Source organism: Festucalex cinctus, chromosome 8 (genome assembly GCF_051991245.1).
Source record: "Festucalex cinctus isolate MCC-2025b chromosome 8, RoL_Fcin_1.0, whole genome shotgun sequence".
Lineage (NCBI taxonomy): Eukaryota > Metazoa > Chordata > Actinopteri > Syngnathiformes > Syngnathidae > Festucalex > Festucalex cinctus.
The window spans coordinates 18,741,525-18,768,361 of record NC_135418.1 but is presented as its reverse complement, the minus strand read 5'-3'; the positions used below and the strand labels follow the sequence as shown (position 1 = coordinate 18,768,361).

The following is a 26,837-nucleotide window of genomic DNA, read 5'->3' as shown; positions in this document are numbered from 1 at the left end:
AAATAATTTCAGAGTGGAGTGTGACAATATTAAGAGACAAAGGGCCTCTCACAAAGACAAAGGGGGCTCCATTACTGCTAAAAGGTCCCTGCAGCCAGTGACCTCATGTGCCTCCAAAGATGTCCTCTCTGAGGGGTTCATCCACTGTCCATCACCCCTGCAGGAAATGTGATGCTGCCGCCAAACAAAACGCACAATTTGAGGCTATATAAGGAGAAAGGCAGAGAGGCATTGGGAGCTGTTGACTTTAAACAGCGCAGTTAATTTCGACTAGTCCTCCCTATGGGCAGACGTTTACAGCTACTTGTCCAAACAACTGCGAGGGAGACGTGGAAAGCCTTCAATTTCTCGACAAGAGCCATATATGGAGCATGGTGGCTTATCAGCTGTAGCTTATCAGGACATTTTGGACATAGGACGTTTGAGTAACATTAAGCGGGGTAGATGTACTGATTTTTGAAATGTGAAAAACGCCACATATAAAAATAAGTAACAGTGTGTGCTTACTGGTCTTAGTGTGGTGTTCTCAAGATAAACAATACAGCACACCACAAAAGAGGTCTGTCAAAATGCCAACGTGACCTTTGAGAGGCAGCAGAGCATCCAGACTGCTAGAAAAATACATAGAAGAAAGAATAGTAGTAGAATGAGGGGGAAAAGAAGCTATGTTAGCATGCTAGCAAAATCTGCGCATTTTCTGTCTATTGTGATTAAAGTTAGCAAAAAAATACTATGAAATCTCCGAAAGATTATCCTGAATGTGGTGTGCGCTAAGATGACCGCCAAGAATCATATATGATCATTTCTGCTTGCAAATACTCATATGTGGTCAATATGGCATTCAATTGAGCCACAGACTCAATGGGCCTCTGTGAGTATGTTTACATGAAGTCAATACCTTGATTCTGATTCTGATTCTGATTCTTCTTCTTCTATTTCAATTCGCAACAAATCATGGTCTATCTAATACAGGAATGACTCGCATGTGCAGTGCCGTCTCCCTTGCTACACGAGTCTCACTTGAATACATTGTAAATTATCTGTGCCATTTTCACATTATGTTGTGTCTGTACGGTGAACATACCACTGTGTGCATCTGTACACACATATAGGTGTATATAAGTCTGTGCTTCTGTCGTGCAACCCACAGGAAATGCTCAAATAGAGGTAAACATAGATGACGACGCAGCAACGAACCACACTTTTGGAGTGAGGAGGAAACCGACTACTTCATTTAGCGTGGTGAGTGGCATAAATATAATATCTTTTAATGAACTCAGAAGGTTAAAAGCGTTGTTGCTGGAGGAAATGCTTCTCCCCAGATTTGAATTGAATCTGGTCTAAACTCAACTAGAAGTGTGCTTGCTGCCCCCCCAAATGATTAGGACCTTGATGAAGTCGTACAATCAGCATTCTTTGTAAAACCCACTTTGGCACGATCATCTGGGAAACAAGCCTTTCTGGAAGATTCTACAAGGAAGCCTAATTTCTAATTTTCTTGAGTGAGTCACAGATGGACAACAGCCCCTCTAAAGCAGTGTCCTGTTTCAGCATTTCCATGTGTTCTCACACCTGATGGTGTGAGCCTCTGGTGCGGGGAGGTAATCACCGTCACACTGTAGGCCCTGTCCAATCTAGATAATTGGCAGCAGACTGCACGCTGCAGAGGAGGGGCTGAGCTTGCTTCCCCCTCACAGCTTCATTAGAGGATAGTCCAGGCCAAGATGCTGTAATGGCATTTTAAATCAATGAAAATTACAATGCTGCTGCTTTAATGTCACTCAGAGAGTGTGGGCATCTGTCGAAGCTGTAACATCTGTCACAAATTGGATCTTAATAGCTAAAAAGACATACAGGTTAATTTAAGGGAACACGTTAGCATGTAATGCTATAGGAGATAAACACAGCCATTTTCTATGTTAAATTCAAACCTGGATGACTCTTGATTTATCATTATAGATTATCATATTCATGTACTGTACATATACCGTTGAGTCAGATGTGACAGGGAAACGTCTGCCAAGCACCAAAGACTGATTATTCAGTGAAATGGAACGAGCCAATTAGGAAGCGAGCTGAAATTGGAGCTGGTTGTGTTTGTGTAATGTCTCTCCCTTCCAAAGTATTTGACATAATAAAAATAACAAGGACAAGGGTTTGCCACCAAAATGTAGCTACCAGATAAGCTAATGGTTAGCCTAGCGTATAGTGTTCTCTATTTCTTCTTTTACTACTATTTCAGCAATGTGGCTGCTCTTTGGCAGCATGCTGCCTCTCACAGGTCAGTTTTGGTACTACAAAAAGACTCACTGTCATGTAAAACAAACAAACAAAAAAACAATAATAATGGCATTGTCAGCTCTGTTGCGACTTAAAATGTTGTAAGGAACTGCTGCCATGTAGACAAGCAAAACGGCCATTTTAGGCATTTTTGACCTGGCTTTCCTCCTGGCTTTCCTCCTGCTTGTATATTAAAATCATGCTAGACTCGATCGACTAACCTTATTGTCCTATCATAGCCATGCATCCAGCTCCTAATGAGAGCTTTATACTGTATATAAATCAGAAAATGGAACAGCTCTATAACTCAGGGACACGACCCAGGTGCAGCTGGCAAACACCTCATTACAGGTGTGAACAAGAGGTGCTATAATTCACTGTGCAGCAGTCTCACCTCCCATGGCGTCCAGGTGCACCGAGAGGCGCTTTCACCAGCACCAGTTGCATAATTATGTCAACTCGATGCATCGTCAGGTTTGCATGATGGAAAGATGACTTACTGTGATAAAGAAGGAGGGGTAATGAAAATAGGAAGTGAGGTAAAAGAGGCGTATGTCTGTTTTCCACTGTGATATTTATAGACGAGTTAGTGGCATACAAACTCATGCCCTTGCTCATATAGTCATCTCTGAATATGATCAATAAAGATTGGGAAACACTGAATCATGATGGACAGTTTTGCAAACTAAGCTCTTGGCAGAGCACTGGAAAGTGAAATGTTAGACCACGGACTCAATTTTGAGGATTGAGTGTATTGTGTTTCTCTCGTCTCCCTCCAAGTTTTTAATCAGTGAGCCATTGCCAAGACAAATCTTCCAATGTGAACCCAAACTAAAGCACTAGTGGAGATTTTGATGCTCATATATAGACTTGGTGAGGCTCCGAAACTGTCCAGAAATGTTCTTTGGCAACGTACATCTCCTTGGAATAAAATAGGATTCAAAAGCAACAAAGAAACACGCGACATACAGTACATGGAAATTTTTTTCCCTTTTCATAGCCTTAAGCGCGTTTGTTCTGTCTCCAGTGGTTCCTTCCGCCCTCAGTGGCTTGTTGCACGTGTGGCGACTTGGGGGTATCATGAGGAGTGTGTTTAATTAAAACACGTCACGGAGGGAAAAACAGATATGTTTTGATTGATTTAAATGCTAATGAAGGCGGATGTTATTCATACCCGCATCTGCCTGCAGAAACAGCTCATGCCCGGTTGCTAGGATACCTCCACCTGGAAGGTAAGATGAGGCCTGGCCCACCAACGCAGTAGGACAAAGACAAAGAGGTGGGCCAAGCAGGGAAGAGGGTTAGTGCTGGAGAAACGTAATGCGAAGAGGCAAAGATGTGGAATGCACAATTTATTAATTCTATCCATTTTCTATGGAATTTGGAATCTGATCACCAGTCAGTTGCAGGGCACAGATTAACAACCATTTCTACTTTTTTCACAGTGGTGGACAGTTCAGAGCAAAGGTCAAAAACCCATTTTAAGCTGAGAGCTACTTCTTGGTTACTGCCAGTTTGATACACACTTGACGTAAAATTTATACAGTATTATTATCGTATGCTATTTTTTACAGCGGGGAAAACAATCAGCTAGCTTGGCTAAGTTGAAAACAACAATTGGTTGACTTAAAGATTTCCTTCTCGAAACGGGGCGTGGCGATTTCTCGAATAGTTGATGGAATAGTGTATAGAATAGTAAATTCTAAAAAGATTCGATAGTAACAGCTAGTGTTGTATTCAAGACCACACCAACTGAGACCAAGAAATTATAAAGACTAGAGAGTATCGAGACCAAGACAAGACCAAGACTTTTGGAGGTCGAGACCGAGACAAGATCAAGATGAGCATAGGATGAAAATTGTACAGAGGAAGGCCAGGGAAGAATTTTAAACCAAGAATGTACACAATCTCTAGAATGCAGTGTTGCCCAAATTTTTTTTACAAACAAACAAACAAAATCCCTTTATCAAGTATCCTATCGGATCATATTTTGGTACTTAAGTGAATGTTTGATACAGCTAAAACAGCCAGTAATTACAGACAATATTGACAAGGAGAAAAAATTTTATCAGGAAGTACAATTAAATGAAAATTCAAACGTATAGTGTCCTGGTACAAGGAGAGTTAAAGTAAATTTAAAAAATGAATACATTATTAATAAAAAAATATATATTGAAAATGCTGTGAATATTTATTATATCACTTTCTGGATTTAAACTGTAAATTTTTAAATATTTCAGTGACAGACTACTATTAAACAACCAGAATCTCAGGATCTCAAAGCAGGCATTGCACATTAAATTGATGCAAATGGATGCAATTAAAAAGATAATATAATCAAACTTATTGCAGATATCTTAATTTCCACACGTTGCTTGCAGTGTGGGGGATCCCCGGCCCTGGCACACTTCCTTTGACCTGAAGGTTATCACCATGGTAATCCCGGCTTTACAGCCCCTGCGAGGGATGATTGAGGCTACCGGCTGAGGTACCTGCACTCTCCATGGCAGCTGCTCTGCCGTGCATGGTGGTCGACAAGAGCTGTTTTAGTAAATGTGTGTTTCTTAATGACAAACTGATTAAAAAGGCAGTGAGAACACACGGATGATGAAATTGCGTTAGTGAACCCTTCAGGTCTTAGCAAAACAAACAAATATCGCATCCTTATTCCTGCATGTGCAGATGCCCAACATACATCTTTTGCAAGCTGCGCTCAGCGCAAAACTCTGTTTGGGTTGAGTCCAGGGTCACCGGGCTTTCTCCTGACACTTTTATACACTCAACAGATGAGCGTCTGCTCGCACCCCGACACATAGACGATAACTTCCTCCCCTTGAGTGTTTAAAAGCGAGTGTGAGTGTGTGTGTGTGTGTCGCATGCTGTATTTACGTTTGGGCCCCAGCCCGTCCGTCTCACCGGGACTTTGCTCGGGCCTTCACTAGCATAGCTGGCGTAGACCTCCTCCACTCAGGCACAGCACCCGTGTGTTGACATTTGTAAAGCAAAACAGTGAAACATGAACCCTGAGTGAGGAGGAGGAGAAGCAGGGGAGAAAATATGTACTTGTAAACGTGCACAAATAATGAAGGAAACAGCATTTAACTCCAGAGGGGGATGAGTTTGCTGGCTGCTATCTCCCTGAAGGCCTTCCTCTGTTTGCGCTCCCACTCGGGCTTTGGCTTGAATCATGTGTTGGAGGAAATCTGTTTCCAATATGAGAGTTTCCTGCAAAAGCAGGAAACGTTCCTCCGCTCAAAGCAAGCATGCGAGGCATCGCCGTGCAGCTACCACACCTCTCTTTTGGCGCAAAACCACTCGGAACCCACCACTAAGCTTTTACTCATCTTTGTAAACATTTTGAAAGCACAACAAATGTCAATTTTACAACTGAAAAGTATGCAAATACAGCTAGGAGGTTGAGGAAGGGGACGTTATCCAACTGTGACCTCAGTACTCGGCGGCCTGATCCGCGGCTGATCCAAACCAACATTGCACCGCTGTATCCTGAATCCCGCTTGTAATCTAAAAAGCAGCAGCTGTAACACAATATTTCCCAGGGGAGGCACTGAGCTCGTACCCACCGCATACCACAACATACTCAGCCGGAGGATGTGACAGGCTGCACTTTAAATGGGCCGCTCCAATACTTGCACTCTCTAATTTGCTTCACTTGCCAGGATTTGCCTTCCGAAGTCGAGGTCAGATAATTTGATCATTTTATATTTTGAACAAGATTTGACAATATATGACACTTTTATGGCATTCCCAGTGATACTCCATGTTATGATTGCCTCTTACTATGGTAACGTACTGAAGTAGTTATAGAGCAAGATTTTAAATGCTGGTAACACTAATTCAACAACTCTTCCACAACTGGATGAGGCTGTCTCTCAAATATTAGCCAATCTACCAAGGACGAGATGAAGGATTTTGGGGTGGGGGTAGTACTCTGCCTGAGCTTAGCAAGCATCATGACAATCCTTTTTGAACAATTGTCACATTTTCCCAACAATGGTCGCTTTTATGATTTTCCCAACAATGGTCGCTTTTATGTAGCCTTTGTGACATAGCCTACAGCACTTTGCAAGGCAGTTAACCTTTTGAATCAGGGCCCCCAAGGGCCCGCATGACCATGCCTTCATTTGGCCCTCACTTTTAAATACATTCACTGTGACACTAATGGAAATCATCACGTGTGTCGTTCTCTGTTCTCTTAGTCTTGATGAGTAAATATGGCCCAGTTTGGACAAACTACTCACGGGCCTCTTCATTAGGTACACCTCCTTATGCTAGAGCAGTGGTGGGAGGTGCATTCGGTAGATAACTGATTCTGAAGGCCCTGAAGGTTGACAAGCAAATACAGGCTAACATTTGATTGGATTAAAACAAATCTAACATCCACATATGTAAACAGTTCAGCTAAGAGAAATGCTTCGATTTGTAGGCTACGTATATGAGGAGCACACAGCTTCCTGTAGCATGTGCTCTTGGAGATGTTTGCTTGTGTATGGCAATGTTTAGCTAATGTTTAGCAGGCTAATGCTATATTAAACTGTTAAGTCAATAAATCTCATCAAGGTAGTGTATCAATGCCTTGGGGGCGTGCAAATTTGGTCACTGGACCCAAAGAGATGAACCCTCATAGGGGTTAGCTTAGCGTTAGCTAGCTGCTACGACTGACACAGCACAGATGGATTTAAAATTTACCAAACGTGTAAACATAAAGGGCTTGCAGTGCCAGTGTGTAGAGAGGGACCCTGAAGGTCAAATTATTTTAAACTTAAAGTAACACAATTTCGGTGTTTGAGGAGGTGGCATTAGCGCGGCGGCCACAGTCTTAGTGCACACCAATGCTTTCAAATAGTGACTTTGAGGCTTCGTAAAGTACTTTGGAAAACCATTCCCACGACAATTATGATCAATTTGGATTTTTCACTTTTTGGATTATCATGTGTTTTCCGGCAAAATTATAATTATTAACCCATTCAAATGGATTCCGGATTTGGTGGTTAAATGGTAAAGGAATATGCAAACATGGATTCGGGGTACGAGTCCAGGCTATAGCTGGGAGTAAATTACACTTCTCACTACGATGCACAGTTCATAATTTCTCCAGAAGGTTGTACACGCACACTAATGCCTCCATCAGCTGCTATGCTTTTATTTTTACAGTGAATACCTTGAACCCACCGTCGTCATTCATTCATTCGCTTGTGGTTGGTTGTCCTTCGCGGCTGCACTGTGTCCATCAGAGGTGTTTATATGCCGCACTGCAAGGTTCCATTTCCATGTTGACTTGTTTAAAATGGAGAGATCGAGGTTACATGGGTGACTTTTAAAGGCTTGTTATATTGCCAGGGTGTAAACATAGAGTCTTGTTTGCGTGTAATGGCCCTGTTAAGACTCCTTCGTTCCTCTTTGGCTCATTAGGCTCGTGGAGATCAGCCAGACTCTGGGAGCGGTCACTGCTGTGGGGTGCTGCGTGGAATAACTTTATACACAGTGGAAGGCGAGTCGGACATGCTTGATCACTCGCTATGAGGACTGATTTACATTCGGCTACTGTCATTGCCATAAAACGTGCTGAGAGTGGAGTGATTCCAACATTCAACATATGGAAAAATGAGCACTCAGGAGATTTCCAACCGCACACTTTTTCCATTAGGGCTGGGATGCTCTGTGCAGATATGTGTGTGCGTGCGTGTGTGTAGCAGAACTCCCCATGATCATTCCTATTTATACAGGTCATGCGTCCATCTGGATGCTGCTCAGAACACATGTTCAGTAAGGCAGAGTGGAGTAACAAAATACAGCAACAGATGAGGAGCTTTTGGAAAGACTGATCTTTTGTCAGATTCAGGTAGATGGAAGAGGAACCTGGCGCACACAAATGGTACATCACATCTATCGTGACCTAAATCATTCAGGGATTTTGACTTTTGAAACTAAGTCTTGATCATGTATTTGATAGCTTGAATATGAATCTTAAGGTCCATATACTAGAGTGCTGTAGTTTGGCTACGTTTACTGTAAAATCCCGTTGAAATAGAGATAATGCGAGAGAGAGGCTGAGATAGAGGTTTTAATTTTAACAAACTAATATTGTCAAACATTTATTGAGCAACAATATAATTGTGAACACCCCCATACGTGCTGATACTAACTCTGGAGCCAGGCAGGGGAGTTTAATTCGATGCTGCCAGCTGGGTCACCAAACATGCTTCAGTTTCCACGTTTCATTCATAGAAAGCTAGGCCAGGAGGGAGCTTACCGGCATCTGTGGTAAACCGCGGGCAGTAAAACAGTGCACCTTTGTTACAGATATCGTAATATACCCTGAGAAAACTTACCAAGAATTGAATATGAAGATAAATATTGTCAAATTCCCACAGTGAACTCCATTTCTGCCAAAATGTAGCTAAATGACATGCGTACTTCTATGCTAACTAGAGTTTAATGTCACTTGCAATGCTAGCACATAATTGTCAACCAGTGCACAGTTTTGCTTCACACTAGTAACATTTACTTGTCCAACCATAATGCCACACACATTTGAGTAGCCTAAGTGTAGAGATGGATCGAAGATAACTAACTGTTGTGGGCATTTAGCCAAGGCAGCTAGCTGTTACCCGCTAGCTGCTAAAGAGAGTGAGGATTGATGTGAATGGCTGTCTGGCATGAGCTGGCAAGATAAGTGGATTTGACCCACATGTAGACTGTCATTGATTATTTACCAACAATTTGTCTGTTTTTGTCAGCACATATAGTAAGTCGGAAGGGCTGATACAGTAGATGTCATATTTTAGCGAATTCTAGCACGTAACATATGGTGCCCGTCAGTGAGTAGATGCAGTGTTTTAGTGTCTTTTTCTAGAATAAATACTTAGTACATTTAAGTAAACAGCATCAGTCAAAGAAGATATGCCCATTTACAATATAACAGGACACTTTGACATCTTGGGTTGAGTTCCCCGCTAAGTTGATATCCAGGATATCAAATAAACGTTTGGACAAGCTAACCTTAAGGACAGGAAGCTACTTGCACATAATGCCTACTAATTGGGACTAGTAGTGTCGCACAGTAGTTAACTGGGAAGTTTTATTGCATACTAATAGGTCAAAGTGGCAATAACAGTGGAAAAAAAGATTGAAGCCAAAGTGTACTATTGATATATTGACATTAAGGTAGATATCAAGAAAAACAAATAAATGCTCAGATTATTTTCCATACAGTCTTGCCTGTCAGTGATGGCCAGTGATGTGAGGAGCGTGTTGATTGATAGCAAATGAAAACCAGGTGAGTATCAATCAAGCGAGCCAGTCCCGACACAAGGTCATCTGGGCTTGGCCAAAGAGGTCGCCCCCACCCCAGGGGGGCTGTTGGGGGGCCGACAGGGTTGCAACTCCAGGAGTCGGTTTTCAATTAAGTCGCAGCTCCACGTGTCAGAGGGATACATGAACAATCGGCTGCTCGTCCCTCACATGAAACTCCTCATCCATCTTTTCTTATGAAGCGCAGAGGAATCAAAGAAGCCCCATGGCTCGATCAAACGTGACTGACTCTCTCACCGTCACGATTTTCACATCTGTCATTCTTGTATCAGTCGGGGTAGGTCGCTTTATCTGTGAACCAAACTACACAGTCATAGATTTTTTTTTTCTTTCTTTCAGGCAATATCGTTCAATGTTAGTCTTTTTGGGATCTAAACATTTAATCCCAGGTATAGATGAATATTTCTATATATTTTAAAAAATAAAATAAAATTCACATGGTAGGGTAAAGGAGGGAAAATGTCTGGCACTGAATGAGATTATAAGGAAATGTTTTGTAATAAGAATGATCTTAACTTCGTTGAAGTTGCAATAGTTTGAACTGGTCCAAAAATGGAAGTTAGAGGCAAATTCCCCCAAAATCTTAATTTTGGGCCTTTATTTTGGGTGGTTGTGGGGTTACCATTTGAAATTAGAATGGTTTGAACTGGTTGAAAACTGGAAGTTTTACTTAGCGGTAAATATGTAAAATGTCATAATTTGAGGGGAATCATGAAAATCATAAAAAAAAAAAAAAAGACTTCGAAATGAAAAAAAAAGCAAGAATGATAGAAACAACATTCAGTGTGATGTGGTGCTGTTCTATACCTCTGGAAATAATAATGACAAAATTAAAAAATATTAAGGTCACAGTTTTGTCTCTGTGGAAATTAAAACTGATGGACTTGGCTGACTTCTTATTAATGTAATTTTAATAGCACTTTTGTAGTGGATCTCATTTGAATGTGCAGGTCTCCCCAATGAAATTTTACAGAAATGAAACATTTCATCAAGGACGGTTTTATGTTTCCTGACTTTGGGATAAAAGGAGAAAGTAACTTTAATTATCCTAATGGACTTTAATAACTGACTTTAATGGAAGTGAAAAATCAATCTTTTTAACAACTACAAACTCTTTGGCCACGTTACCACTCCTGGAGAAGGAACATATGCTGACTCAGCTTCTTGCGTATTAATCTTTATAGTGTTGATAATTCAGTGTTGACCTCACTGTTGAACCGTGAGACCCAAAAACCAGATTTGGCTCCAGGGATGGCATGTGAGTCTTGACCATGCGTGTGTGTATGAAGCTGGAAGCCCTGCAGAGAAATGAAGCCGTTTGTCAGCCTTGCCTTGCAGCGGATAGCCGCGCAGACCTCTTTTAGGTCGTGATGGCGAAGAGGCGTGCAGGACGGAGGAGTTGAGGCACGGTTTCCTGTGTGTACTGCACTTCCTGTGTGTTAAGCGCCAGGGCCTGTTTCCTGTGCGTGATGGGTGCCAGGCCCCCGCAACTCGACACACACATCAATGTGAGGAACAGACCAGGCAGATGGGACAAACATCAGGACATTTTCACTGGTTTCTATATACACACTCGTGTCCATGTTAAATTTCACAGGCACAGCTCTTTCTCCCGGTCTCATTTTTTGTGTGCAAAAACCCCTATGAGGAGACCTAAAACAGTTCATATATAGCTGGTGTGCTGACATTATATGGACAAAAGTCTTCAGACACTTCTTTAAGTCAGTCAGGAGACGACTGTGCCCTGGCGCACAACATAAATTCCATGGGATGCTTGGATGAGTTGATTGAATGCCCACCAAAGCGAAATTGTGTGCATCAATATAACCTATAATGTCACAAATGTTCGTCTAGATCAGTAAATCCTAATCAGAACAGTTTTAATTTCTTTAATTAAGTAATAAAAATTAATTACATTAAAAAACAATAATTTCTCATTATTACAATTAATTTAATTTTAATTTTAAAAATTAAAATACAAATATTAATTACATTTAATTTAATACATTTACATGTTTTACATTTGTGAGTAAATTCAGACAAGATCAGTATACAATATGCCCATAAAATTTTTGTCCCATACCACAATATTTTATTTATGTAAAATATGATGCCAGATTCAGTGAGGCTTTTATGATTGTCTGTCTATCTATCTATCTGTCTGTCTGTCTGTCTGTCGCAGTGTAGATGCTGTAAACAGGCGGGACGTGTGTTGGACAAGTGTTTGTGTGCGCGTGAGGGTCAGGGCAGGAGTGTGACAGGGTGACAAAAAGTCACTCAAGAAAACAGAGCATGTTTGCCAAGTAAACAGCGAATTTACACACATGATATAGATAAACAAGAGCAGATGGAAGGCTGTACTTCTAGGGAAACTAAGGTAGGAAGGAATACCAAGATTGAGGTTGTTTAATCGTGTGTCAGACAAGTACGGACACACACACACACACACACACACACACACACACACACACACACACACACACACACACACATACACTGAAACCGTGACACATCAAATGACTCCTCCTGGAATTCCCAAACTGTGAGGAGTATCTGCACATGCACAAAACGGGTTGTGCATTGTAATGTGACAGACATCACTTAACGATACAGCCGCAGGGCCTCCCTCCAAAAACATTAGTATGTTATTGTTGATTTACCGTCGCACTGACACTTGCCTTACATCTGTAATTTCAAAATGGCCATTCTGCACTCTACAAACACAATAATCTTACTACATCAACTAAATGCACAACAACTATTGAGAATATTACATTCGCAGATTGTTTTCTATATGGCTAAAACAGTTAAGATCAGATAATTAAAATCAATGCAGATAATTAAAATCAATGCAATGATTAATTGATTCAGATAAGACCAGTTAACATGATTAAAATAAAATTTAGAGCAACCATTATTGATCAATTAATTGACAACTAATCAACTATCAAATTAATCAATAATCATTTTGATAATTGATTAATCGTTTGAAATCCCCAGAATTTCGGCCTTCAAAAGTTAATAATAATATTCACTTAGTTCTGTAGTCCTCCATGAAATCAGACTTTCATGACATCTTTGTATTATTTCAAAATAAGACGTAAATGTCTACTTTTACTTTGGAAGACAAATAATCTATATTTTTGCCAATTTTCCGAAGGATGTTGCGGATAAAATCCGCTACTGAATCATCATTTCACAGATTAATTAATTATTAAAATAATCGTTATTTGAACCTCTAATCAAGACTAGATGAAATACAAAAAGGACTTCTACAAAATAAAGTTCAACAAACATGCTCTTATCAGCAGTGGCGTGACGAATCAATTTGATGTCTTAATTAATAACTTAAAGGGCTGTTTCTATTTGTCACCATCCTCACATTCCATGACTTTCAATGTTTGTGTCTTTAAAGGCCTGGTGAGTGATGTTGGAGCCAACCAATGAGAGTGTAGCGCTGGCTTTTGTGAGCTCACATTAGCAGCTGGCTGCTTACCATTAGCACCTTGGTCTCAGTCTTGGCTGTACAGCTACTGTATGTTTACCTTGTTGTTAGCATACTTTGTTAAAATACATTCAATAAAGTGGCTTAAAGTATGTTGTAACTATCGTGGGTGGCTATTTGAAACTCAGCTACCTAATGTTCACGTTACCTTTACACCAATTTCTGCGTGCGTTTGCAGTTAACAGTAGTCCTTGGTAATTTTTTTTTTTTTTGGTAATTGAATTATCTTAGCACTAGATATTGCATCTAAACAAATTGCTTGATGCCAAATAAAATGGGAATTATTTTGATGTAATCCAACAAAGGTAAGAAAGAGATAAATAAATCCTGAGCAGCTTCATAAAATTATCTGTATTATTACTAAAATCTGAGTTCCCATTCACACGCCTCACATTCAACTCTTGGTCCTCTATCAATGTATATCTACTCTCCAGTTGACCAGACAGAGAAGAGTTCCATTGACGGAAACGTCCATCACGTCCAATCCATGTATGCAGTGTATACAGCCCATCCAACAGAAGTGAAAGGCCTGCATGCAGGGCTACTGTAATTACGTACTGAAAAGACCAGGCTGGAGTCCATTCAGCGCATCCTTGAAGACAGAATAGCGCTCTCATCCCTGATGAGGAAAGCCCTTCAGTATTTGTTGCACTTCTTTGTGTCGAGCTTAGTTATCAGCACATTGAAAAAGAAACACATCTCAATGGCGGTGTATGGGTCTATTCATCTGCGCTTCCTTTTCACTGATAAAAGCGCAGCGGCTTCTCGGTTATCAGATGCATGTTTAAGCACTGTAAACATGCGACATAACAATGTTAATAACCCAAACCGGGAGGACAAGGGCAACCCATTAAGTAGCTTTTATTTGTCGCGTCACTAACTGACAAGTCTGAACATGGAGGTGAACACGAAGGGTGGAAAGTGAAAACACAGCGAAAGTATGCGGTAGTGGTTCAACAGTGGAAAACTTGATGTTGTTTACAATTGAATAACGATAACCGAAACTCCACCAAATGATCCGTTTCAATCATGCTTATAGATGTGCGTTTGATGCAAAACATTAAATAAGTCTTTGTCTGATGAGATTATTTTCTTTTTTTTTCCTCTTTAAAAAGGTCATGGGACTGAGCTTTGCCAAAAAATGTGTCCTATCCTCTCTGACTAAACTGATCTTTGACATTTACTGTGTGACCCCTTCTGTTTATTAATTGTTCTTTGTAAGATTCTTCAAAATGTTTGAACACTCGTTAACATGAGCATACAATTACAAAAAGTTTGAGTGAGTCCACTCCCTCATTTAGTTGTGGTCACTTATTTCAAACATTTGATGCCTTAGCTCCGCTTGAATTCAAACTTGGTATTGTTGTCGTCTGTCGCCCTCTGCTGGTGAAGCTATATATATAGCTGCCCTATAGAGCACAAGAGGAGTCAAACGCCATTGACAAACAGCTTCTGTTTGGGTATTTTATCATAGTATTTATATCTCTTGGAAACGCTTGTTAAACAATGACAAGTGAAGTGGATATTAAAAGTCGACACATCCTTGTTCAAGTCAAGTGTGTGCCCAAGTATCAGAACTGATATGTGGTTGTGTTCAGAATAACCAATCACATTCAAACTCATGTTAAATGTGAGTTGGGAGTTATTGTGAAGCACACTGAGGTCTTATATGAAATACTGACATCTCTCCTGACTTTATACTGTCCTTTGGATTCAGTTTTGTGAAAGTGTCGGACTCAATAATGAAAAGAATGTGTACTTCTGCAATGCAACACTAGAGGGCGTCAATGCGTTTTGTTTATTTGCGGTTTGAATCAAGTTCATATGAGACGGATTAGAAAAGATCAAAGAATTAAGTGCGTCTATGACTCAAGTCTCAGTCATCTGTCTGAGACTTAAGAAGATGATTAGTCACTTGATGCCGCCATCCATTCACAAATCCTTGCTACACAACATTTTATGAATGGCGATACTGGATCGCGAGCAGGTCTCGCAGATTTGAGGATCGAATCTTGATTCTGGGCTTCTTGCGTGGAGTTAGCATGTTCTCCCGGTGCTTGCTTGGGTTTTGTGCAGGTCTTCTCTCCTTAACATTTCAATTTCTAGTTAGGGTGCGCTCAGTTTGCTTATCCAATTGTCTAGTAAAGAAACACAGCTACTTTTATTGTTTTATTGTTCCTGTATTGTTATAGAGAATTATTGGAGAACTGTAAAGGTAACTTGGTTTGAGCTTGGCTAGCCAAGATTCCTCCAGTGAAAGTGTAGCCACGCAAATATGTGATACTCCTGTACATCTGCAAGCAATGTTGCTCATACTATACAAACACATTCTGTCATTCTTTGATTCCTATTTATTTTGTCTTTGATCAATGTTGATGCTTAACCAGCAGTGCTATTAGCGAGGAAAAGAACGTCCCTCCCCCAAGTGGTGAATCATCTAGACGCACAGGGCCGCACAACATCAGTGTGTTCAGACACGCTAACTCTAGCACACTGTTTTTAGAAGATCTCGATTAATGTCAGATGCTGCCTTCTCATTGTTTCCACTGCAGGTCAACACGGGCACTCCGCAAACACGCACTTTAAACAAGTGTACGTGCAGCAATAAATCATCTTATGTTATATACTTGTCATCGTAGCCACAATATAACCTTTGCGTGTATACATAGGTAAAATGGAATGTCATTACTGTCGTGTATACTGTATTTGTATTGCCAGGCTGGCATGCTCAGACAGCAATTTGGGATGGATGAATGAATGAGAACATGAGGTCTAACAGGAAAGAATAGCTTGTTAACAACATAGTAGCAAGAGTGTCTACACCGAACTGATGCCAGGTGTGGGACTACCACATCATTCAGCGAACAGTTGAGCTCATGAAAATTACTATTTGAAATTTGGAAATGTTTTTTGTCAGGCACTATTTTTAGCAATGATCAGGGTGCACGCTGACAAGAATTAGGCAGTACATGTCAATAAATTGCTTTAATTATTATTAAAATATCGCTGTCGTGTCAACACCCTGTTACCTCCTCATGTAGCATAAGATATGATTTCACCTTAGTTGTGCTTCTCGATTATTTTTTCTTACGGTCCTTACCCAAGGAAGAATATATTTTACTCACCACCAACTCTCCCTCATGGCTATAACTACTCGTAATTATTTGTTTAAAAAATTGTCACACACTGTGACCATGAGAATGACACTGCCACCTACTGAACTGGATGTGCAATTACACTTTATTCTAATAAGGGCAAAAAAAAAAAAAAAAGACCAAACTTTGTGTTGTTTTGCACAAAAGAAGTGTGTGGTTTTGTATAAACAGAAATACAGACCAACAGAAAGTTGGGTCAAAATGTTCCAAGTTCACAGGGCATTCAAATTTTTTTTTTTTTAAATTTTTTTTTTTTTTTAAATTTGTATTTTTTATTTTTACTTATTCTTTTTTTTTTTTTTTTTTTTTTTTTTTTTTTTTTACCCAAATTGGGTTCTCTATGACCCAGCTCACCCTAAAAACAGTTGTCAAAAATAACCCAAACCGGGTCCAAAAACGGACCAGCGCAACTTTTTGGGTTATTCAATTAACCCAAAGAGTTGTGCCAAATAATAATCCACAAACAGCCCGCCAAAATTTGGTTCTTTTGTGGGTTTTTAATTTAAGTTGACCTAAATTTTTGGGTTAAAGAGCTCAGAAAGTTGGTTGGGATCATTTTTTGACCGAATTCAATTGGATTATTCAGTTAAACCCCACAAAAAAGAAACCAAAAATTGTGTTGCTCTGTTAGTCATTAATTTAATTTGAGGGATCGACCAATTGGGTTTATATATCTTTAAAAAAAAAAAAAAAAATAAATAAAAAAGCCAACCCAAGTTTTTGGCTCTTTTTTTTTTTTTTTTAATTGTTTTTTTTATTATTATTATTATTTTGTTTATTTTTTTTTAATTTTTTTTTTACCTGATTTGGGTTATTTTTGACCCAACTGTTTTTAGAGTGCAGAGTAGATGAGGACAAAAGGTTAAAGTGCTAAATTGCTGCATTTACCAAGTTTTTTACTATCCATAATAACTCATCATGGCCTACCTTTTACTTTGTCCAATTATTGTTTTACTTGAACTTTACCATTAAAGTCTTCTTTTGTCTGTTTTCTACTCTCTTTCTCCCCCAGCTACTGTGATGGAGGAAGGCAACTGTGTCCCTGCTGGTTTTCATCAGGAAGACGGTATTTAGAGAACAGAACAGAACGCCTGGCTGCGCAACTGTCCAGATGTACAAGAGAGAACTTGATGGGAAAACATCATCCATTGTTCTGCGGACATCATTTTGCAAACACCTGCTAAACTGTGTCTCAAACAACAAGAGTTGGCCAGTCTGCACTTTTAACAACGACAGGAGGAAATCCACTCACACAAAAGTGTGGAAAAAAAAAAAAGACTGTTGACTGGAAATCCACCACATGGTGACGCATAGCTTCACCTTAATGAATACAGTACAGACAATGACTCAAACTTTTTTTCATGGGTCTGCCACTGAACAGTGATGCAGTTAATACTGGACCACCACCATCAAATCATGCAACCGTGGTGTCCCTTACATCTAGTAGATCTGAAGATGCTAAACTGTGGCTTGAAGATGGAATGTTGTGTGCAAAGCGAAGATGGAAGCAGATCCTCTCATGTGCTTTACTATCCCAATGCAGGCTCATAAAGACTCGTCTGGAGAACATGAAGGCTGCAACATGGCTTTTATAAGCGCGCCATCCACATCTGCCGCACACTGATTTCTTCAGGCCCCTCTCAGTCTGCCTGTGTAGCTGTTTACGCCCTTGGAGAGATTATAAACACGCCATTTTATTGAATCTGTTTGGGAAAGGTACTGATTTATGTTGACGATCATTTTTGTAGGCTGTCATTTGTGGTGCCGATGCAGTCATACTCTTGAATTATACCGGTGAAGACTGGTTCTTTCCAGTTTAGCGTAATTAGTTCTGATCTAATAGGTGTCAGAAATTCACTGTTAGAAGTGGCCTTAGTATATATATATATACTGATTGAAATGTGACCGAAGTGCCCCGGGTTCAGCTCCCCTGTGGCATAGTAAACTCTGGGAGGCTGTCCACTCCATCAGTGTATTTGTCTCAGCCCTCAATGTCCACATTAACTCATTGACTGCCAGACATTTTCACTGAAGCAACCCCCTTCGCTCCCAGATATTTTACTGCATTTTGACTGATTTCGCAAGGTCCACAGAATTTTGTGTTCCATTGCTATAAAAACATGAAACCAACCAAAAGAAAGATTAGTCTCTTTTTTTCATCAGGAATAAAAAGTATATTTCTATCTGTTTCCGTTTTGCAGCAATTAACAATCAAATATAGCTAATTGCCATGAATAGTTACATTCCTGGTGAAAACACTGGCAATTAGCAATTAGCATTAGAATATAGGTAAGTTTCATCATTATTCACAAATTGTGTAAAACTGTGGGGAAAACAGCTTGTTGCAACATGGCCCTGGCTGATCTCTTATACTCTGCTGCCACCTGCTGGCCGTTTTTGTAATAACTACCATTGCTTCAACTGTTCTCTTCAGTTTAGAGGCTGCATAAAAGCCTTCTGTATGCTCTAGCATGAAAAAAACAAAAATACAAACGTATAAATATGTCTTTGGGACACTGGTAATATTTACAATAGAACATATTTATACGTTTTTGGGAGCCAATGAGTTAATTGGGCTCCTGATCAGACTTCATGGTAATGGTTTGGTTTGCACCTATTACAGCAATGGTGTCCAATCTCTGTCCTGAAGGGATGGAGACCAGCAGGTTTTGGATGTTTCCCTTCTTCAACACACCTGAAGCTCATCAGCAAGCTCTGCATAGGCCTGTATTGGACATCCCTCATTTTTATGTGTTGCATCTACATTGCATGACAACAAGCGTCCTAACCGATCGTAATGGAGGCAGTCATTTTGCTCCAGTTTCATGTATTCCAGAAGCTCCTGCACATGCGGCAAGGAGGGACAAGAGGCAAAGAGGAGGCTGACTCGAGATAGGAGGACAAATCAGTTGTCCCCTTTAGGCATCCGAACAAGTCTGAACTGTTCTTGTGCCGCCCCTGATGTTGCTGTTTGTGTTGAGGCCGCACCAGGCAAAGCTGTCCCAGTAACCCCCCCTAAAAAAAAAAAAGAAAAAAAAAAAAGAAAAAATTTTGCAGTCTTGCAGGGATGCAGGACGGCAGCTGTTGATCTCCAGACGTGTTGCATGATACTTGGTGACGCACGAAGCCGCAGAGCGCTGCGGAAAAGTGAGTTGGAAGTGCAGGCTGGATATGCTACAGGTGGAGAGGCGGAGAGCAGCAAACTGGAGCCCGGTACACGGAGCAAACAACCTCAGGTGAGGCTTTACAATGTTAATGTTGATATGAGGAGAATATATAATGAATTATTGATGACTTGCTTTGGATGGAATCAAATGTCGCGGTTGAATTCTGTTCTAGGATGGAAGGTTAAGCGTTGCTCTGCATGCACATACTTGCAAACAGTAACTCTTCATGATCATATGGAACAATTTGAAATGTAGCCAAAGATACACCACTCCTTAATGTATTGCTTTCCTGCGGTAAGAAAATAAAATTTAAAAAAGACTGGGATATATATCTTCTAAAAATGCAAAATATTTATTGTTGCCATTTAATGTGTCTCACAGATGCTTAATTAAACATCATCGGCTTTTAAAAAGCTTTCTTTAGCAAACTCCCAGTTGCGCATGCAAATGAGGAATGTCCAAATGTAACACAGCTGAATTCGTTTAGCGCAAGAGCATTTCGGTCCTTTGCACACCAGGATGCAGAGCAGGGAAAATCAATATCATCCGTCCGCTTCCTCCTACGCTGTTTGTGTTCTGAATTGTTTGCAATTGTGTGTTCGCCATCTGACAATATTCACGTCTTTGTTGTGGCCTGGCACATTCGGGACAGAAATTCCCCCGACCGCACATGTCTGCCGTGTCCGTCTAAACAATGTCTCGCAAAGCCTTGAAGTGCGGTGATGACACTTGTCCCTGTCTCACCTTCACTCACCCTCTCTTCCTCATCATCATCTTTTCCTAAATTTTTCTTACATTTTTGGCAGTGGAGGCCTCTAGACTCATCTTGGATGTGTCATTTAAGAAGGACTTAATGGCTGGTCCAATGTAACATTTTTGTGGACATACTGTACATTAGAACATTTGAATGGGTGTGTCGTTTGGTGCTCAAATCACTCTTGTGAGTTGGTCCTCGACTTCATTCATTCATGTTGTTGCATACAAAGGACGAAACATTTAAGGTTGTTTCAGTCCATCTGGCTTTTTAAATAGTGTTGTGCAACACTTGTGGTAATAGGAGACCAGATTTGGGGTTGCAGAGGATGTTTAGCTTGGATTTGGAATGGACTCGTTTATACGGGATGTGATCACTTCATTAAGGGTGTTTTGTTTTTGTTACGATTGTAAGTTCATTTGAGAATTTTTACAGGGGAATTTGTGGCCATGGAGAGGAAGTCAACAATGCATTTTGCAAAAATATCTCAATGTGTTAATGGCGCTTAAAATTAGGGATGTAACGATAATGGCAATATCGTGATATCGCGATATTAAAACTACCACAATTTGTCGTCGTCGTTGTCATGTCGCAATATTGAAAGCAACACATCTGTTCAAAAAGTCAGGTGGATTTCCATTTGCGCAGTTCTAGCACCTTCTGGTGGCTAGTTTTTTAGTGCATTTAATTTTCACAAGGCATGTTTTGGCCCTTATATGCTTAAAATCAAAGCTAATGGTCAGATGAAAGGGCACGTAATATGCTTGTCATATGTGGAGCAACTCAATGTGTGCGTGCATTAGTAAGTGCCTCAATATTAATATAAATATAAGTGTTATTAGAGATTGTAGGTTGTTTCTAAGCATTGCTGTAATGTACAAAAGCACAATATTGTCTTTTTTTTTTTTTTTAGTATTAGCTCTTTTTTTTTTTGACAATATTGTGACCTATTTTGTATCACCAACCTCCTCACAAAATCGGGATAAATATATTGTGACCTTCATATCGTGATATCGTATATTGTTACATCTATACATAAAACAGTCACTCTGTGAGTGAAGATAAAAGTGTTATGCTTGTGTTTCAAAAATACTTGGCTTTTTTTTTTTTTTGCAATGTAATTAAGGCAAAGGTTATTGACAGAAATTAGTGATTTAGAAATTATTTAATGGAATCACTAAAGATTGTAAGGCAATGCAGCTTTATTTTTTTTATAGCACTTCTCACCTAAACACCAACAAGCATTTACAAACACAACGGCTAAAGACATTCAGGCAAAGTTGAGAAGGCAAAAGTAGCTCACCAAAATTACTAAAAGATTTAAATCATTGTAAAAAGATTGAAAACATTTTGCAAAAGATTTAAAACTAAAGGAAAAGTAGCTTTCTACATTTACTTAAAAATAAACAAAAAAGAACATACAGTGAATTTGATTTAGAAACATACAAATAATATAAAATATATAAATCAACAAGGCTTTTAACCTAGATTTAAAATCATTCACACCATTTGCGTGCAGCGCAACGGCTAATGTTTGCTTTGATCACATTTAATAAACATGAAAACAGATGATTATGCCACTCAAAGCCCGCAAGAAGCCATTTCACGATATCAAGTGTTTGCTATGTTATGCTGTGATGTACAGTAACCAGAGTAATATTCTTTCCATGGCATTTTGGCCGAGTGACAGCATCTCCCATCATTCACACGCTATGTGTGTGAGGGAATTACCATTTCTGGTTTCTGTGGTGGTTCCTACTTGCCCTTAAATCACCACTTTGCCATCCTGCCGGAGTTGTGCTTCTGGTAATCGCTTGCAGGGTGTGCTTCCTTCCGCCATAAACTCGACAATGAGACTTCATCTCTTTCTTCGTGCGCTTGAATAAAGGTGGATGTTCTCTTCGAGGCTTTTATACCTGCATGTGCTTTGTTCCATCCTCAGGTGGTCTCACGTGGGTTTGGTCATCCTTTGAAAGATTCCAGGTGTGGACTAGTGAGGAATGTCTCCAATTAAGTTTAAATATGCTGTCATTAAAAAAAATGGCTTCTGAGATGGGGCATTGGGGAGTGATAAGAGCAGAGAAAATTGTTCAGGTGTATGCTTTCAACATGTACCGCTCACTGGGTTGTATAATTACAACTGCTGTGTTTACGTCTTCCTGCTCTCAACACAAAGAAATTGAAGCTGCATGATGACAATGAGTAAAACACATACTGTAAAATTCAATTTTGAACTTATAGTTCCCTAACTCGATGATGCAATCACAAATTAACCATTTCAAGAAAACATGGAAGTGTAGAGAGTTGTCGATTTTAAAATGGTTGTTTTGTAAATTGTGAAATTTAATAACCAAAACCAAAGTAATAACAATAATGGGCTTTTGACTTTTATTATAGTCTGCAACTTTCAGCCTGCAGCCTTTGCACATCACTACAGCATCACAACAGAGTGATGATGATAGACTACCAGTTAAAGTATGAATTGAAAAGGTAATATAATCTGCATTCTCCGTTTTCTGTCTTTATGCCAATAAATGAAACGTTCCACTTCAATCCAAATGGGAAGCTGTTGTGCTTGGTTCTAGCTGTGATGGCAGAGGGAAATGTGAGAAACCTGATAGCATTTTTTGTGTCATTAAAACTGTCAGGATGAATGAACTATGAGGACCAATTCTGACAGAAATACTCTGATGTGGGCCAAGCAGGCAGCCCCCACAATGAAAATAAGCAATATACAAATGATGAATTGTTTTTCACATTCCTTTCTGAAAATCACTCTCTGCTGTTTTCCATCTCATCGTTACTGTATTTTTATGGGGTTTTGATTATTATTACTGTAGCTGCGAAGAGGAGAGTGAAGATTTTGGAATTCAACTAACATGTCAGCTGTTTGTTGAACAGAACCCAATAAAGCCAAACATATTTTAAATACAAGACATTTTGAGCCATCTATTTCATGAATATAATACGCCCCTCCAACCCCCTTAAAACCTGATGTATATGATCTGACACATGCATTACATGGATAATCCATTAGAGGGCAGTGCCACCCAGCTGATGGCTTTTTCAGCCACTTTGCAAGATCACCTCAATTGAGAAAGAAGAGACACCTATACATATTAGTGGGAAATGTTTTTGTTTTTCCTGATTTTTTGAAATACTAATGTTTGACATGTCTGTTTATTATTATATTTTCGACAGTTATAATTTAGTACCAATTTAAAGCATAGTGACCGGATGTATCTCATATGACACAAATCAAAAGTCATATGTGGAAGTTGATTTTCCAAGCACATTTTTTGTTTGCTTAAAAGTCAAGTCAATTTTTGTAACATAATGCTTTCTGTGTCCTCCCAGGTTGTAAAGATGAGGTGCTGGATTTTCATCGTGTCGCTGCTGCTGTCATTCATGACACACACTGAAGCTCAGGGTGACAATTTGCTGAATGACCTAGAAACTAGGGATGTAACGACACCGTCAATATCGTGATATTGTGATATTAAAACTGCCACAATATCGTCGTTGTCATGTTTACGATATTTAAAAGCTACACATCTGTTAAAAAATTCAATTTGCGCAGTTATAGCACCCTCTGGTGGCTAGTTTTTTTAGTGCAGTGTAATTTTCATTAGGTATGTTTTGGCCCTTCTATGTTTAAAATACACTAATTGTCAGATGAAGGGCATTGTAAAATGCTTTGAAGTGAGTCAATATGTGGAGGAACAATGTGGGCTTGCATTAGCAACCTCCCCCAATATCGTGATAATTATTGTATCGTGAGCTTCATATCGTGATATTTAGATATCGTTACATCCCTACTAGAAACCCTACATTTATCACACTGTATAAATGTTATCACCATGTGTCTCTTTATGTATCCTCCATTTTACAGGCAGGTGTAATAACGTGAAAGCAGCAGACATTGTTTTTCTGGTGGATGGATCTTCCAGTATCGGCAAAGTTAACTTCCAGCAGGTGAAGGGCTTTATAGCCGGAATCATCAAACCCTTTGCGAGCTCTGTCAGCGAGACAGGAATTCGCTTTGGGGCCGTACAGTACAGTGACACTTCCAGGTAACTGATGACGCAAAAGTTCACCACAAATAAGAGAATGTTCTGCCCAAGCAGCACAGTCATGTTTTACCGTAATTTATTCTTCTGTAAATCCAGGGTTGAGTTCACCTTGACTGCATACCTTAATGGAACTGAGCTAGTCAAGGCTGTGCAGAATATGGACTACAAGGGTGGAAATACACGCACTGGTGCTGGTGTCAAGTTTGTCGCTGATAATTTCTTCAACCCCACATACAGCCGTGATGTCCCAAAGGTGTTTAGATGCAGCCAATTCTTTAAAATTTCAGCTATTATTCAGTCCTCTAATTTTCTTTTAAATTGCCAGATCACTATCTTGATCACGGATGGGAAGTCGCAGGACAGTGTGCAGGAATCAGCAGAGAAGCTGCGCGGTCTTGGGGTGCACATCTTTGCAGTTGGTGGGCCTCTCGGGCGCAGTTTGCTCTCTGTCAAAGACCGTCTGTGATTTATTTTTTATTTTTTTCCACATCTTTTGTCAGGTGTCAAGAGTGCAGACAGTACGGAACTCGCTGAGATTTCCTCCAAGCCTAGCAGTGATTTCACCTCCTTTGTCGGGGACTTCAAACTGCTCAACACTCTTCTTCCACTTGTGAGCCCCCGGGTGTGCTCCAAAGTAGGCGGAGCCTATGCGAGTGATGGTACGTACTGTAATAAAAACAAATGGGGTGTTTGAACAAAAGTATTGGGCCAAATGATATTTATACAGGAAAGGAGTAGAAGTTATGGATTCATTTGGTTAGGGCAGAGGTCTGCAACATGCATCTCTGGAGCCACACGTGGCTCCTAATTGCCTCTTCTGTGGCTCCCTGTGGAGCTCTAAAAAACAAACAAACAAAAAAAAACCATTATTTTTACATATTTATTTTTATTTTTTAGATAAAATAGCCTTGAAATGAATTAATGGTACACCATTAATTTTTTGAAAAAATAATTAAATAAAAAGAATAATTAAATATTCAAAAAATGTCAGTCTAAATTTTTAAGTTGTCAAAGAGACGAAAGGTAGTTGATGAGTTTTTTTTAATTACCTAAAACTGTCCAAAAAGTGACCATAAATGTCAAAAAGGAAAACAAAAAGGCAGTAAAGAAAACATTGAAAAAGTAACAATGAAATATATAAAAGCAAAATAAAATAAAGGCAGAAAATTACCATAAAATGTACACATAATTGCCAAAAAGTCAAAAATGTTATTAAAAAAAAAAGATTATAAATAACATTTTCAAAAAGGCAGGAAAAATGTAAAAAAAAAAACACACAAAAAAAAAAAAAAACTAAAAAAAAAGAAAAAAATACTATACTGTGTCCATAAAATTGCTAATAATGTCAGAAATTTGATACAAAGGTAGAAAAGTCTAAAAATGTATGAAAAACAAAGTCTGAAAAATTACACACACTTAAAAAAAAGAAAAGAAAATAAAGGTAGAAGAAAATGAACCTCTACATATTGGATGCTGCATATTTTTCTGTTAGCTCTTGGGTTCATTAGACTACTAAAACTAACACACTGTTTCCTTCATCACAATCTTCAAATATTTTGCGGCTCCAGACAGGTTGTTTATTATTTATTTGACATAAAATGGCTCTTTTGACAGGAAAAGGTTGCTGACCCCTGGGTTAGGAAATATGTCTCAATACTTTTGTCCACATAGTGAACCACAGCTTACCATGGAGGACTTCTCTGCGTAAAACAACTTCTCCTCTCCTTTTAGAAGCGTTTTCCAGCCCAGCCAAAATTCAGTTCACGGGCGTGACGTCTGATTCACTCAGGTTCCACTGGAATTCACCTGGCGGACCCTTGAGGGGCTACGTGGTCCAGTACGTGCCCCTCTCTAGCCAGGGTCAACCTATCACAGCGGAACTGCGGCAGGTGAGTCCAGGTCATTTGGGATAGCCGCATTTATTTTTGGCAGGTGGCTTGCTATTGCTTTGGCATGAAAGAGACTGAATGAGCTAATTATAGTTTACGTTAATTGTGCTGGCTGGGGAACACAGACATCCAGGCTAAGTACCAACATGCCTTGTCTTTATTATGCAGATGCTGTTGAGGTTATAATTTGGCAAGCTGAAATTCCCTTTGCTATTTGTTTGTAAAAAAAAAAAAACGGCTCTTACCTGCAGGAGACACTGTCTGCCAGTCAGAGAAGCTTTACTGCACGAGCTCTCAGGTCGGGAACAGATTACCTTGTGACTGTAATTGCGCAATACCCCAACAGTGTTGGAGAATCGGTTTCCGCTAATCAACAAACCAGTAAGTCATACGCAGATACTGATGTGTAAACATAAACTAATATGCAAAATGAATGTCTTTTCCATATAGGGTCCTTGCCTGGGATTTCAGGTCTTCATTTAATCCAAGCCGGATTCTTCAGTCTCTCATTGGGCTGGGATCAGCCTTCATCTCCTGTTCAGGGATACCAACTTACCTATGGACCACGAGGTCAGACAAACCTGGCTGATATCTTTCTTGCATTATGCATTACTCATTATTTTTCTATTGTCTCAATACATCATATTGCTAGTCATAAACTGCTGCGTCTCCACTTTATTGA

The 26,837-nt window shown here is 39.6% G+C and overlaps 1 protein-coding gene across 4 annotated transcripts in view; it reads left to right on the top strand.

Annotated features, from left to right (window-relative positions):
- The window catches only part of col7a1 (collagen, type VII, alpha 1), a 95,425-nt gene that overhangs the window by 9,114 nt on the left and 59,474 nt on the right, over positions 1-26,837 (top strand). Inside the window, exons 3-14 of one of the 4 annotated variants that reach the window (XM_077528928.1) lie at positions 973-1,031; positions 1,151-1,242; positions 17,285-17,988; positions 18,896-19,508; positions 23,551-23,623; positions 24,086-24,266; positions 24,363-24,519; positions 24,592-24,685; positions 24,767-24,925; positions 25,998-26,155; positions 26,407-26,536; positions 26,606-26,725. In XM_077528928.1, the coding sequence (XP_077385054.1) occupies positions 19,098-19,508; positions 23,551-23,623; positions 24,086-24,266; positions 24,363-24,519; positions 24,592-24,685; positions 24,767-24,925; positions 25,998-26,155; positions 26,407-26,536; positions 26,606-26,725 (1,483 nt within the window). In that variant the 5' untranslated portion in view covers positions 973-1,031; positions 1,151-1,242; positions 17,285-17,988; positions 18,896-19,097. The remainder of the gene's footprint in view (positions 1-972; positions 1,032-1,150; positions 1,243-17,284; positions 17,989-18,895; positions 19,509-23,550; positions 23,624-24,085; positions 24,267-24,362; positions 24,520-24,591; positions 24,686-24,766; positions 24,926-25,997; positions 26,156-26,406; positions 26,537-26,605; positions 26,726-26,837) is intronic. The other 3 variants (XM_077528931.1, XM_077528929.1, XM_077528930.1) reach the window with 3 other exon arrangements.